This window comes from Puma concolor, chromosome C1 (assembly GCF_028749965.1).
Source record: "Puma concolor isolate L17-30 chromosome C1, mPumCon1.1.hap2, whole genome shotgun sequence".
NCBI lineage: Eukaryota > Metazoa > Chordata > Mammalia > Carnivora > Felidae > Puma > Puma concolor.
This window is the reverse complement of record NC_141674.1, coordinates 24,495,550-24,510,309: the sequence shown is the minus strand read 5'-3', so window position 1 is coordinate 24,510,309 and position 14,760 is coordinate 24,495,550. Positions and strand designations below refer to the sequence as shown.

The following is a 14,760-nucleotide window of genomic DNA, read 5'->3' as shown; positions in this document are numbered from 1 at the left end:
TAAATGTATTTCTTACCATGGTTCGTGGTCAAAAAATGATGAAGATACAAAAAATGATGAAGAAGCTCAAAGCACAAACAAGCCCAAGAAGTGAGAGAAATATACACTTGTGTATGCAGGTGCATTTGTGGCATGTAACTTTAACAGCAACAAAGACACAGAACAGGCCAAATGATCCAAGAGGGACCAATTATATCAACTGACGTTGGTCCATAACATGGCATAATCCTGAAGCCACTAGAAATCATGCTATAGACTACCAAAGAAATCTTAAAGATTTACTAAATAAAAAATTCAGACACAAAACTATATACACGTGACACATTTTTATAAAATATGGATGTATATGTTATATCCAGATATATACTAACAAAAAAGAATGCATATACAAACACCAAAATGGTAGTAATGATTATCTTTGGACAGTATGATTGTGGGTAATTTTTTCCTGTGTATATCTTTGTTTCCTGAGGTTATATTGAGAGGCAGGGGGAAGGGGAGAAGAGACCAAACAATGATCATAGGAAAATATATATTTGTTAAAAAAGGGTTTAGAGTAATCCTGGAGGTAGTCTAGAAGTTAATAATGGAAGTGGGAGATACGTGAGGAGTATTTCTGACCTCTAAAGGTAATTACCATGCTCTTTTGTAAGACACAGATGATGACACTTCCCATTTTTATAGCACTTTGCAGTTTGCAAATTGCTTCTATGTACAGCATCTCAACAACCCCACGAGGTCTGCAGGGAATTCCAGTATGTAAGATCTCTGGGTAGGAGAGGACAGTCAAGGACACCTGTCAGTACCATGTCAGAGACTGAACCTGGGCTGGGACGGAACCAGACGGATATTTTAAAGACCTAAGGTAAAAACTCACAAGACCATTTTATAGGGTCACAGATCAGCCCTACTAGGATAGTGGCCTAAAAGGCAGACCTCACTAATACAACCCAGCACTGCCCTCGAGGAGGGAGGTATATTCCTTACCCACAGAGCCACCAGTAGATAACTGACAGAACTCAAACAGGCCATCAAATACCGGACAGTCCTCACCAACGTTGACTTGAAAGACAGAAGGGAAAAGTTAGTTTCCACAATTCCTTTAGTTTTTTGTTTACATATTTATGAGCTCATGGGAAAAAACAAAGAATTTGGATTCAGAAGGCTTGGGTTCTAGTCCAGGCTCTACTACTTACTGGCTTTGTGATTGGGTCAAGTCATTTAACTTCTTAGAGCTTTGGCTTATTATCTTTAATTTTTTTTTTAATGTTTTATTTATTTTTGAGACAGAGAGAGAGAGAGCATGAGCAGGGGAGGGGCAGAGAAAGAGGGAGACGCAGAATCCGAAACAGGCTCCAGGCTCTGAGCTGTCAGCACAAAGCCTGATGCGGGGCTCGAACTCACAAACCGCGAGATCATGACCTGAGCCGAAGTTGGACACTTAACTGACTGAGCCACCCAGGCGCCCCTGGCTTATTATCTTTAACAAGCAATCATGATATCCACCTCACCTAAATGTTGAGAAGATTAACAGAAATCTTATGTGGGGAAGAATATAGCAAGTAAGTACTTGAACAAACAGATACAAAGAATTAAGTGAGCTGCCAAGGTTGTATAACAAGACAATGGCAGCACCAGAATCAGAGTCCAGGTGTCTTGACCCATACAGTGAAGTGCTCTTTCTACTATACCTACAAGTGACAACTGGAGTAAGGTTATTTCAGGCCTAACGGGGCAAAAGTACAAACTAACACATAATGAGGAAATGCATGCAAATAGTAATGCAAACAAACTGAAAGACAGGAAGGGAAGCACACCTGAGGGCTGTAGTCACGGAGCTAGAGAGGAACCTTAGGGCTCCAAGTCATCTCTCACAGAAAAGGAAAGTACTGAGACATCAACGAGACACAGGAAACTAGAGGCAGGGGTAGGCTAGATCCTTATTCTCTTGCCCTAGCCTTCCTACTACATCCACTGCTATCAACTGGGATTCCCAAAGTAGAGCAAGGAGAAGCCCTAGAATGAGGAGGGTAGTAGAGCCCAGCTCGGACTGTGTAACCTTCTGAGAGACAGCTGAAGCTCAAAGTCTGCAATAACCATGAGCGTTACCAACTCTGGCACTGCCCTAAGCTTGGGAGGGTGCCCTGCCAAGACAAGTGCTCTGAGGAAGTGTGGCCTGCATAACGGGGTGAGGAGTAGTAGGTGGCTCTCACCCCCACTTCCCGGGTAAACACTGGGAGGCTGTGTCAATAAGAACTTTGGTCCCTGGGGCCAAGCTATTTATCCACTGGCAACCGAATGCCTCCTCCAGTTGCTTCGTCTTTCATTGGGTTTGGCCTGCCTAGGTTTCTAGAGTTTTGTTTATACTCTCATGTGGGATATGTTTTATTTATTATTTTTTTTCCAAGTACGCTCTAAGAGCAATATGGGGCTTGAACTCAAGACTCCAAGATCAAGAGTTGCATGCTCTACTGAATGAGCCAGACAGGCACCCCACAAAATAGTTATTTTAGGTATGAGAAAAAAATATTTCCCTTCAGGCCCCAAACCAACATGTGGCTCAAGTGTCCAGCCCATTATTCCCAGTTCAACAAGCTGTGTGATTGGAGACAGAAAGGGGGGAAATGGAGACCCTCACCTGGACTAATTTGTAAGACTAGGGAGGACTCTTGTATGGGTTCTCCTCTTCCTATCACAAATACTTTTCTTATTCTTAGGGTGGCATTATACTGAAGAGAACAATACTGGGTGAGAGATGAGAGAGCAGAGGAAGGTAGAGAAGGTGGTAAAAAGCACCCTGCAGAAAGATGCATGGGATTAACAGGGGTTTCAGGAGAGGGCTTATACCACTGTGGTGGTGTAATGGGGTGGACTGGGGAGTAGGACAGAAAGGGTGTGTGACCAAGGGGAGGTGTCCGGGGGGGATTCAACTGTATTGGCAGCGTTTTGTTTCCTAGAAAGAAAGGTTGGTAGGGGCACGTGGGTGGCTCAGTTAGTTAAGTGTCTGACTTCAACTCAGGTCATGATCTTGCGGTCTGTGGGTTTGAGCCCCCCACATCGGGCTCTGTGCTGACAGCTCAGAGCCTGGAGCCTGCTTCAGATTCTGTCTCCCTCTCTATCTGCCCTTCCCCTGCTCATGCTCTGTCCCCCTCTCTCTCAAAAATAAATAAACTTAAAAAAAAAAAAAAGGGGGGGGTGCCTGAGTGGCTCAGTCAGTTGAGCATCCAGCTCTGGCTCAGGTCATGATCTCACAGTCCGTGAATTCGAGCCCCGCGTCAGGCTCTGTGCTGACATCTCAGAGCCTGGAGCCTGCTTTGGATTATGTGTCTCCCACTCTCTGCACCTCCTCAGCTCACACTCTGTCTCTCTCTCAAAAAAAAAAATAAATAAATATTAAAACAAAATAGAAAGAAAGAAAGAAAGAAAGAAAGAAAGAAAGAAAGAAAGGGAGGAAGGAAGGTAGGTAGGTAGTAGGTACATGGATGTACATTCTATTATTTTTTTATACGTTTTGTGTGTGTCTGAAATATTTTACATGCAACATATTTAAAAATACTATAGAATCAGGAAGAGACAAGTTCCATTCTCCATTCTACCACTACCTTGTTAGGAGACCCTGGAAAATTCAGTTTATACATCTATAAAAAAGATGACAATGACAATGTCTTCAAATTTCACCACCATAATTCCCTTTTATCATTTTCCACCACGTTTCACATTCTGATAATCTGGCAAAAAAAAAAAAACCATTGCACTTATTCATGTTTGAATCCATCTTATTTTTTATTCACTGTTATTTTTTAATTTTCTTAAATATTTATTTATTTTGAAAGAGAGGGAGAGAGCACGCGTGCATGCACATGAGCAGGGGAGGGACAGAGAGAGAAAGAGAGAGAATCCCAAGCGGGCTGTGTACTGGCAGTACAGAGCCTGACACGGGGCTCAATCCCAAAAACTGTGAGACCATGATCCGAGCCAAAATCAAAAGTTGGGACACTTGGGGTGCCCGGGTAGCTCAGTTGGTTAAGCGTCCGACTTCGGCTCAGGTGATGATCTCGTGGTTCATGAGTTCAAGCCCCACATGGGGCTCTCTGCTGTCAGAACAGAGCCTGCTTCAGGTCCTCTTTCTCCCTCTCCCTCTGCCCTTCTCCCCCCCACCCAAATAAACAAACAAGCAAACAAACAAAAGAGTCAGAAGCTTAACCAACTAAGCCACCCAGGCACCCTTTTATTTATTATTATTTTTAATAAGGCCTCAGCCCAATAAGCCACAAACTCCCTGGCAGGCCAAGACTGGCTGCCAGGGGACCAACTGCAAATGGGCAGGCTGAGTCAGGCTGTCAGGAAGCCCACTGCTCATCATGTTCCCATTTTAACTAATTAAAATATTAGATCAGAACTTCTGATCAAAGTTCTCAAAGTCTCAAAATGACCACAAAATATTTATTACATCCTAGCCAAGAGCAAGGAAACCTAACTTATTTAGTCTTATTACATGTATAACTTCCTAGCTTAGGTGTTGGTAAATACAAAAAAAAAAAGAGCTCAGCTCACACATCACTGTTATTGTTTCTGAAGATACCCCTGGTTATACAGCACTTCGCTAAGTGACATCTTTCTATAACCCTGTAAGTCAAGTCAGTAAGGTACCTTAAGTTCATAGAGAACCTCATCCTTCCTAACCCATCTTCAATGAGAGAAAATCCCAGACCTAATTTTTTAATGCACAATCTTAGAATGCTAGTTTCAGGAAAACTGGAGCAAACTGGAAGTCAGACCCAAACCTGGGCACTCCTGAGGGCCTAATATTTTATGTCTGCCTCGACAGATTGGAAAATGATGAAAATAATAAGTCATCACAGCAAAAGTTACTATTCATTGACAGTCAGTGCTTCATTGACAGTGCTATCTCACCTATCCCCGACAACTTCCACTATGAAATAAGCACTATTGTCTTCCTTTTAAAGAAGAGAAAACAAGGCTCAGAGAGGCTAGAGGACTTGCTTAAGAACACACAGTTAAGTGGTAGAGCTAAGGGATTCAAACCAAGACATCAAAACTCATTCTCTTGGAGTGCCTGGGTGGCTCAGTCAATAAGCATCCGACTTTGGCTCAGGTCATGATCTCACGGTTTGTGGGTTTGAGCCCCACATCAGGCTTTGTGCTGACAGCTTGGAGCCTGGAGCCTGCTTCAGATTCTGTGTCTCCCTTTCTTTCTGCCCCTTTCCCACTGGCACTCTCCTCTCTCTCAAAAATAAATAAACATTAAAAAAAATTTTAAACAGGGGTGCCTGGGTGGCTCAGTTGGTTAAGCATCTGACTTCAGTTCAGGTCATGATCTCATGGTCCATGAGTTTGAGCCCTGCATCAGGCTCTGTGCTGACAGCTCAGAGCCTACAGCCTGTTTCAGATTCTGTGTCTCCCTCTCTCTCTGACCCTCCCCCGTTCATGCTCTGTCTCTGTCTCAAAAATAAATAAATGTTAAAAAAAAATTAAAAAAAAAATTTTTTTAAACAAAAAATAACTCATTTTCTTGCCTCAATACCAAGCTGCTTCTCTAATGAGAGTCCTCTTTGCTGACAGTGGAGCCTGATCACTGGCCTCGACAGGTTATGAAAAGCTCTAAAGCTATCTAGAGCAAAGAAAGGAATTTGTCTCATCTTGGAAGGAAATAAGATCCTGCCAATTCAAAGAGCAAATACTGCACTTACAGGGGCAGCAGCTCCTGGAGTTGTGGGTGGTAATAATACTTTTAAAAAGGCCTCTGTAAAAACAAAAACAAAAACAAAAAACTATAGGGGCACCTGGGTGGCTCAGTCGGTTAAAGTCGTCCGACTTTGACTCAGGTCATGATTCACAGTTCATGAGTTCGAGCCCCGCATCAGACTCTGCTGACAGCACAGAGCCTGGAGCCTGCTTCAGGTTCTGTGTCTCCCTCTCTCTCTGCTCCTCCCCCGCTCGCTCTCTGTGTGTGTCTCTCTCTCAAAAATAAATAAATATTAAAAAACTTTAAATAAAAAAATGAAAAAGGTCTCTGTGGTTCTGTAATCATTACAACTGCACAACTATTATAACAAATAAACTTTCTGCCTTGGGAATCAGACTACCTTGTGGCCAGTAGCAACAAGTGTCACAGATTTGTTGATATTTCCATATAAACTGTTACAAGCTAATCAAAACTTCTGGACAATGCTGTTTCATTGTTTTATTATATGAGATATTAGGTGCTAAGAGATAATTTCTAAAATAACACAGGGAGAAGTCAGATATAAGTTTTTTCCAAATTTAAACACATTTTCTCCCATAGCTAAAATAAGCCTCATTAATTCCTACAAACTGAGTGTAGCTTCCGAGATGACACCTGTTTCAAGTCTCAGGAAGCAGGGGTAGAATCACCTCAACTCAAAGATTACATCATCTAGAATCTGTCCTAAGTGGCCCCTCGATTCTCAATTAATACAAAGTGAGAGCAGTTATAGTTGTATGGGATGACATCCAGTCCATTTTACGAAAGAAAAATCTGAGGGGAAGTGACCAGCCTGGTCAGTTAAGAGTCAGAGCTGGGACTTCTATCTCTGTCTCCCTCTCCTACGTCAGTGCATTTTCCATCACAACAATTACGGTTTTCTTGGCATATTGTTGTGAACCTAACTAGACAAAGATCAAACACTATTCTTTATAATCAAGAAACAAGGAAAGCTAGACTGGAGAAAAGAGCTGCACTTTGGCATCCTTGGAAGGCAGGGGAAATCAAGCGTGGGATGAATGGGAGATACAAGGGAAGGCAGGGTAAGCCTCTGCAACTGAAGGGCAGATCCAACTGGGGCCTTGAGAGTAAGGAGGGAACAGAATGGACTTACATCTCTGCATCTGTTTGCTGTACTCAGACATGTTATCTGGGCGGATGGAGCGCAAGAATTTAATGTAGTCGTCACTGTGGTACTTGGTCATCTCCTCAGCATTGGCCTTGTGAGGGCGCTAGAGGGAAGAGGGGAGAAAGAACATGTTATTCCAGACCCAAGCCACTCTTCACTTAGTCTACTTTGAACACGAAGAGCCACCCAGCATTGAGCTAGGCAAGGAATTACTGATTAGATTAATGCCTCAGGAAACTTGTGATCTAATTAGGCATATAGGATTATCAAAGGAGATTCAGTATCAAAAAACAGAACTGCAACTCAAGCTCTGTTACTTGGGCAAGTCTACCTTGTGAGCCTCAATTTTCTCACTTACTAAATAGAGGCAACAACTTCTACCTAACAGTGTGAGAATTGGAGGAGATAGTTAAATCTCTTTGTAAATTGTGAAATGCTTACAAACTCTTATTTCTTTTTAAATAGTTATGGTCCAAAAGGCTCCAAGAGTTTAAGAAAAAGAGGTGACTAACAATAACTGAAATAGATAGGAAATCTTTTATAAATCATCATCACAACAATTCTCATCACACCCTCCCCACTGAACCTTCCTTGACATGGTCATTTCCTGATTATCCCAACATTCTGAGTCCTCTTTCCCTCTTTTTAAAAATTCTCTTTTCTTCCTCTCATCCCTTAAAGGTAGGTCTTCTTCGAAGATGACCCTCTGCTCTTCCAATTATGAATATCTTTATAGTTTATAAAGCATTTTCAATACACATATAACATTGTTTACCCTGTGCCAGGCACTGTATGTGATTTTGTGATCCTTATAACAACCTCTTAAACTCCATACTATTATTATCCTCACTCTGCCCACAGGGAGGTTAAGTAATTTGCCCAAAGCTACACAGTTGGTAAACTGGGATAGAAACCCAGAGGTCGGGCTCCAGGCACTATTTGGTGCTTGTTTAATCCTCGGTATAAGGCAGAATGTAAGACTAAAAGGTGGATACTGTTTTATATACCACACTCATAGTGAAAGAAGCAAGACTTGGCTCCAAATACTAAGTTGTTTGTTTGCTTACGTTTATTTATTTTTGAGAGAGAAAGAGACAGAGTATGAGCAGGGGAGGGGCAGAGAGAGAGGGAGACAGAATCCAAAGCAAGGTCCAGGCTCTGAGCTGTCAGCACAGAGCCCGATGCCAGGCACAAACTGTGAGATCATGACCCGGACTGAAGTCAGATGCTCAACTGACTGAGCCACCCAGGAGCCCCCGAAGTTGTTTTTATTGTATTAAGCCTTTTACCCTCATGGCAATGTTGTAGATGGAGCTTTAACTCTACCTTCTATATCGATGCCTGCCCAGACTCACTCCATCTTGATTTCTGTTCTGAGCTCCAGATTCACAATTCCAACAACCTCCCAGCCAGCTCCACCTGTGAATCCTAGAGGCACTTCAAATTCAACTGGATCTAACAACTTACAGAGAGGCATTCATATTTAACTTCCAGACTTCTCTTTTAATATTCTTGTTAATGACACAAATATCCACTCAGGTTGAGAAACTAATTATAATCCTTAACAACACCCTTTCTTGACTTCCATTTCAATCCGCAGCCCATCCCTTTCATTACACCTCCTCCATAATCTTGACTGCATCCACTGCTTTATTTCTCCTATGCTCTTCCTTCCCGGGGTTCCTATTCTCACCACCAACTACCCAATTTTTAAGACAGTAGCCACCCCTTGATTCCATGTTCCTCATGTACTACATTCAACAAGGACAAAGCCCATCTCAAAAGCTACCTCTTTTACAAAGTAAAGGCAAATCTTGCTTTAAGAACCTGTCTTCATCCCAGGCCACAAAGTTCCAAAAAATATGACCGCAGAGTCAAAAATTACAAAACATGCAAGGAAACAAAGCACTACGAGTGAGAGCTCACAGAAACAACAGGTAGTAGAAAGAGATCTACAGAGACCCTGGATATATGTCTAAATAAAAAAGAATTGCACTACATTTCTCTATACCAGTAAACAACCTAAATATAAAAATTTTAAAAGATAGTTTATGATAGCATTAAAAAGAAGTCCTTGGAGGGGAGCCTGGGTGGCTCAGTCAGTTGAGCAAGAGACTCGTGATTTTAGCTCAGGTCATGATCTCCTGGATTGTGAATTCAAGCCCCACATGAGGCATTGCACTGGCAGTGCAAAGCCTGTTTGGGATTCTCTGTCTCCCTCTTTACCCCTCCCCTGTGCGCACTCGCACGCGCGCGCTCTCTCTCTCTCTCTCTCAAAAATAAACATGAAAAACAAAATTTTTGTAATTACTTTGAAAAAATTTCTAGGGGTGCCTGGGTGACTCAGTCAGTTAAGCATCCAACTTTGGTTTGGGTATGATCTTACAGTTTGTGAGTTCAAGCCTGCATTGGGCTCTCTGATGGCAGCACAGAGCCTGCTTCTGATACCCTGTCCCTGACTCTCTCTGCCCCTCCCCTGTGCGTGCATGTGCTCTTGAGCTCTCTCTCCCCAAAATAAATAAACATTAAAAAAAAAAATCTAGGGGGCTTGGGTGGCTCAGTTGGTTGAGTGTCCAACTTCCACTTAGGTCATGATCTCACAGTTCCTGAGATCAAGTCCTGCCTCAGGCTCTGTGCTGACAGGGCACAGCCTGCTTGGGATTCTCTGTCTCCTCTCTCTGCCCCTCCTTGCGTGCTCTCCCTCCCTCTAAAAAAACAGACAAGATGTAAATAAAATAAAAAATAAAATAAAAGGACCCAAATAAATGGAAATATGCCATGTTCACTGATGCAAAGGCTAAATATTCTCAAAATATCAATTCTCCCTAAGATGGTATAAAGATTCACGGGTGCCTGGCTGGCTCAGTCAGAGGACCATGCAACTCTTGATCTCAGAGTTTTAAGTGTGAACCCCACATAGGATGTAGACAGTACTTAAATAAATAACTTAAAAACAAAACAAAAAAGATGATGTAAAGATTCAATAAAATTACAACCAAAATCCCAGCACTTGATGAGTTCTAAAATTTATATAGCAGTTCAAAGGGCTCCTGGGTGACTCAGCTGGTTAAACGTCTGACTTCAGCTCAGGTCATGATCTCACGTCTCAGTTCATGAGTTCGAACTCTGCATCAGGCTCTCTGCTGTTAGCACAGAGCCCGCTTTGGATCCTCTGTCCGCCCCCCTCTTTCTGCCTCTCCCCTGCTCACGTTCTCTCTCCCTCTCTCTCAAATAAGTAAAACATTAAAAATAAATAAACATTAAAAAAAGAATACTGCCATTTAAATAAATAAATATTAAAAAAAGAAAAGAAGCACAAAGGGCAAATAGCAAGTCAGTTGTTTTTTTTTAAGAACAAAGTGGGAGGACTTGTGCTACTAGATGTCAAAACTTACTGAAGAGCTATCACAATTAAGCACTGGGTACTGGCATATGCGTCAATAAACAGACCAAGTCAACAGAACACAGGCCCAAAAACAGACCCATACACAATGCCTGGCACAAAGCAGGTGCTTAATAAGTATTTGCGGAATGAAAAAATTTCAGTGGATTCTTACTTCAGACTATATTTAAAAATCGATTCTATTTTATTTTTTTAACTTACATCCAAGTTAGGTAGCATATAGTGCAACAATGATTTCAGAAGTAGATTCTTTAGTGCCCCTTACCCATTTAGCCCATCCCCCCTCCCACAACCCCTCCAGTAACCCTCTGTTTGTTCTCCATATTTAAGAGTCTCTTATGTTTTTGTCCCCCTCCCTGTTTTTATATTATTTTTGCTACCCTTCCCTTGTGTTCATCTGTTTTGTGTCTTAAAAGTCCTCGTATGAGTGAAGTCATATGATATTTGTCTTTCTCTGACTAATTTCGCTTAGGATAATACCCTCTAGTTCCATCTACGTAGTTGCAAATGGCAAGATTTCATTCTTTTTGATTGCTAATACTCCACTGTATATAAATACCACATCTTCTTTATGCATTCATCCATCAATGGACATAAAAATCTATTCTAGATATAGTAAATACATGTGAAGGCAAACCTATAAAGCTTTTATTTTTATTTTTATTTTTATTTTTTAAGTAAGCTCTATGCCCAACACAGGGCTTGAACTCATGACCCTGAGATCAAGAGTCGCCTGCTCTTCTGACTGAGCCAGCCAGACACCCCAAGGGAAGGATTTCTTAAAACACAAAAAGCACTTATAAAGGAAATAATATAACTACATTAAAATCAAGAATCTCTGTTCATTAAAGATACTTTAGAGTGAAAAGGCAAAACCAAAACAGAAGATATTTGGAGCAATGTATGGCCACTGGACAATCTATACCAGAAAAAGAACTACTACAAACTGGTAAGAAAAAGAAAGCCAAACAACCAAAAAGAGAAAAATGGGCAAAGGAAAAAACATTTCACAGTAGAGGACACACAAATAGTTAATAAACATACGAAGAGATACTCAGTTTCACTCGTTATTAGTGAAATGCAAATCAAGATCACAATCACATACTGTTCACACTCATTTAGTTGGCAAAATTTAAAGTCTAATTCCAAGTATAGGAAAGGATATGAATCAAGGTATCTCTTATACATTGCCAGTGGGACTATAAATTCATTTGACCACAATGAAAAGCAACGAGGCATTTAATATTCACATACCCTACAGTCCAGCAATTCTAGTACTAGAGAAAGAGCCAAAATTTTTGCTTGTATGAACTGAGACATGTACAAGAATATTCAAAGCACTGCTCACAACATTAAAAAACTAGACACAAATTAAGAATGGAAAAACAGATAAACTGAAGTATAATGACAATAAGATATTACTCATCAGAGAAAAGTGGAAGAACTAAAGCTATATGCAAGGTGGATGGATTTTCATAACATAATATTGTGTGATAAAAGCAAGGTACAGGGGGCACCTGGCTGGCTCAGTTGGGAGAACGTGTGACTTGATCACAGGGTCGGGAGTTCAAGCCCCACACTGGGTATAGAAATTACTAAAAATAAATAAATAAATAAACTTAAAAAAAGAAAAAAAAAACCAAGCAAGTCCCAGAAGATTACATAGTATGACACCTTTTTTTTTTTAATGTTTTTTTTTTTTTTTAATTTGTTTTTGAAAGAGAGACAGAGTGCGACTGGGGGAGGCGCAGAATCTGAAGCAGGTTCTAGGCTCTGAGCTGTCAGCAGAGCCCAACGCAGGGCTCAAACTCACAGACCGCAAGATCAGGACCTAAGCCGAAGTTGGATGCTTAACCAACCAAGCCACACAGGTGCCCCAGTATGACACCTTTTTTAAAAAGTTCAAAAACAAGTGAATAATTACTATATATTGTTTCGGCATATATACACAGGATAAACATTTAAAAAAATTTTTTTAATATTTATTTATTATTGAGAGACAGAGAGACACAGAGCGTGAGCAGGGGAGGGCCAGAGAGAGGGAGACACAGAAAAGGAAGCAGACTCCAGGCTCTGAACTGTCAGCACAGAGCCCGACGCGGGGCTCGAACCCACAAACTACAAGATCATGAACTGAGCTGAAGTCAGTCGCCCAACCAACTGAGCCACCCAGGCGCCCCAGGATAAACATTTTTTTTTTTTAAGCAAGAGTATAATAAACACAAAATTTAGAAGAGTGATTGGGGTGTAGGAATATGGATATTCATAGCACTATGAAAATATTTAAGTTAATGAATAAACAGTAAAATACGTATTTCAAAAAGACCAAAAATGGACCTTCTTTTGATGCTTATGAGCCAAGGATAATGTTTATCTCAATTCTGTGTATCTAAGGCCCAATCAAAACAAAAACAAAAACAGAACAATCGAATAAGAAAATGGATAAAAGGCTTGAATAGGGACTTCAATAAGGAAAACTGAATGACCAACAAACATACAGAAAGATCCTCAATCTCCCTAGTAAACAGGGAAATACTAATCAAAACCATAGTAAGTATCATTTCACACCAACCTAAACAGACAAAAAAATTAAATATGACAATATTAAGTGTTGGCAAGGACTGAGAGCAACTTTAATTCTACATTGGTGGCAACTGAAAACCATTTTAACATTATCAAATAAGGGTAAATATGTGCATATGTCCTGTAGTATATTCTTTCAGTGAAAATAAGTCTAGCTACATCCATCAACATGTATGACTCTCAGGAAAATGTTGAACAAAAAAGGCAAGTAAGTCACATAATAATACTGTATGATTCCATTTACATAATATTCAAACACGTAAAACTAAAACATGTATCGTTTAAAAATACATACTGGCAAAATTATTTTTTTAATTTTTTTTTTATGTTTATTTATTTTTGAGACAGAGAGAGAGACAGAGTATGAATGGGGGAGGGTCAGAGAGAGAGGGAGACACAGAATCTGAAACAGGCTCCAGGCTCTGAGCTGTCAGCACAGAGCCCGACGCGGGGCTCGAACTCACTGGCCGCGAGATCATGACCTGAGCCGAAGTCGGACACTCAACCAACTGAGCCACTCAGGCGCCCACTGGCAAAATTATTTTTAAAAAACAAGGAAATAGGGGTGCCTGGGTGGCCCAGTTCGTTGAGCATCTGACTCTGCATTTCGGCTCGGGTCATTTCGGCTCAGGTTGTGCGATCCAGCTCCAGTTGGGACTCTGCGGGGAGCATGGAGCCTGCTTAAGATTCTCTCTCTCTGTCCCCCCACCCCTCTCCCCTGCTTGCACACACGCTGTCTCTAAAATAACAAAAATTTTAAATAAATAAATAAATAAATAAACAAACAAACAAATAAATAAATAAAAGCAAGGAAATAATAAGTCCCAAATTCAGGACAGAGGTTAACTCTGGGGAAGAAGAAAGTAGACAGGATCAGGGAAGAGCATATAGGGGCTTTAGCAGTCATGGCAATGTTTGTTTTCTTAAACTAGGTGGTATTAAGTGAATTGTGATTCTTTATACCTTCCACATATTTTATAAAAATTTTTTCATATCTACTCAATATTTTATAAAAACATTTTTAAAAAAAAGCACAAAAGAACAGAAGGCGATGAATAAGAAGCCTGGGAATATACAAAATTAGCATCCAAGGCAAGGAAGAGAGCAGAATTGTTGATTATGTAAATAAGAAGGTTCCTGGATGAAAAATGAGGATGTAGATTCTGGGAGAGATTAATTAGATGTGTGGAGGCAGAATTGGGGGAGGGACCAACTGTGTGAAAGACTTCAACATGTCTCCTTCAGGTACAGAGATGGAATACAGAAACTGCTTTTTTTCCCCCCCTTTAAAGATTTTGTTTTTAAGTTATCTCTGCACCCACTGTAGGGCTCAAACTTACAACCCCAAGATCAAGAGGTGCATTCTCTACTGACTGAGCCAGCCAGGTGCCCCAGAATACAACAACTTCTGTAAGAAGTCTAAGGAGCTTCTTCTAGGATTGACCCAAAAAGCCATCAATTTCAGGACATATAGTAAAATGGCTATCTGTGCTTTGGGAAAAGAAAACTAGGATCACAGCCCAGAGAAGTCTAGAAGGGATGAACTGTTGGGGGAAGAAGACTGAAGAAGATTCATACTCAGTGGCCAAAGAAGGAAACAGATCACACTAAAGAGAGCAAGTCTAGATTTTTAAGAAAGAGATTATACTGGAATTTTGTTTTACAAGTTTACAATAAGAATACCACACAGATGAAGTAATTTCCAGTAAGATATTATTTATTATCTCTATGACAGCCACTGTTAGATGCTTCCCAAAGAGCCATTCTCTACCTTCTTGTTAACAGATCTCAATTTGGTTGGGTGTTAATGTACTCAGCCGAAGGGATCAAATGTGATTAGTCTAAGCCAATTGCCGGTGAATAGTCTAAGGATGGCAAATGACCCAATGAGATTTAAAG

General features: G+C 40.7%; 1 protein-coding gene across 2 annotated transcripts in view; it reads right to left on the bottom strand.

The window, feature by feature from the left end:
• Window positions 1-14,760, bottom strand: part of HDAC1 (histone deacetylase 1) — a 31,158-nt gene that overhangs the window by 6,444 nt on the left and 9,954 nt on the right. For both annotated transcript variants that reach the window (XR_015254589.1, XM_025931512.2), the window contains exons 3-4: window positions 6,861-6,978; window positions 988-1,062 (exon numbers count right to left, since the gene is read on the bottom strand). Coding sequence is in view for 1 of the 2 variants with exons in the window: in XM_025931512.2 (XP_025787297.1) it covers window positions 988-1,062; window positions 6,861-6,978 (193 nt within the window). In the remaining variant the exon portion in view is untranslated. The remainder of the gene's footprint in view (window positions 1-987; window positions 1,063-6,860; window positions 6,979-14,760) is intronic.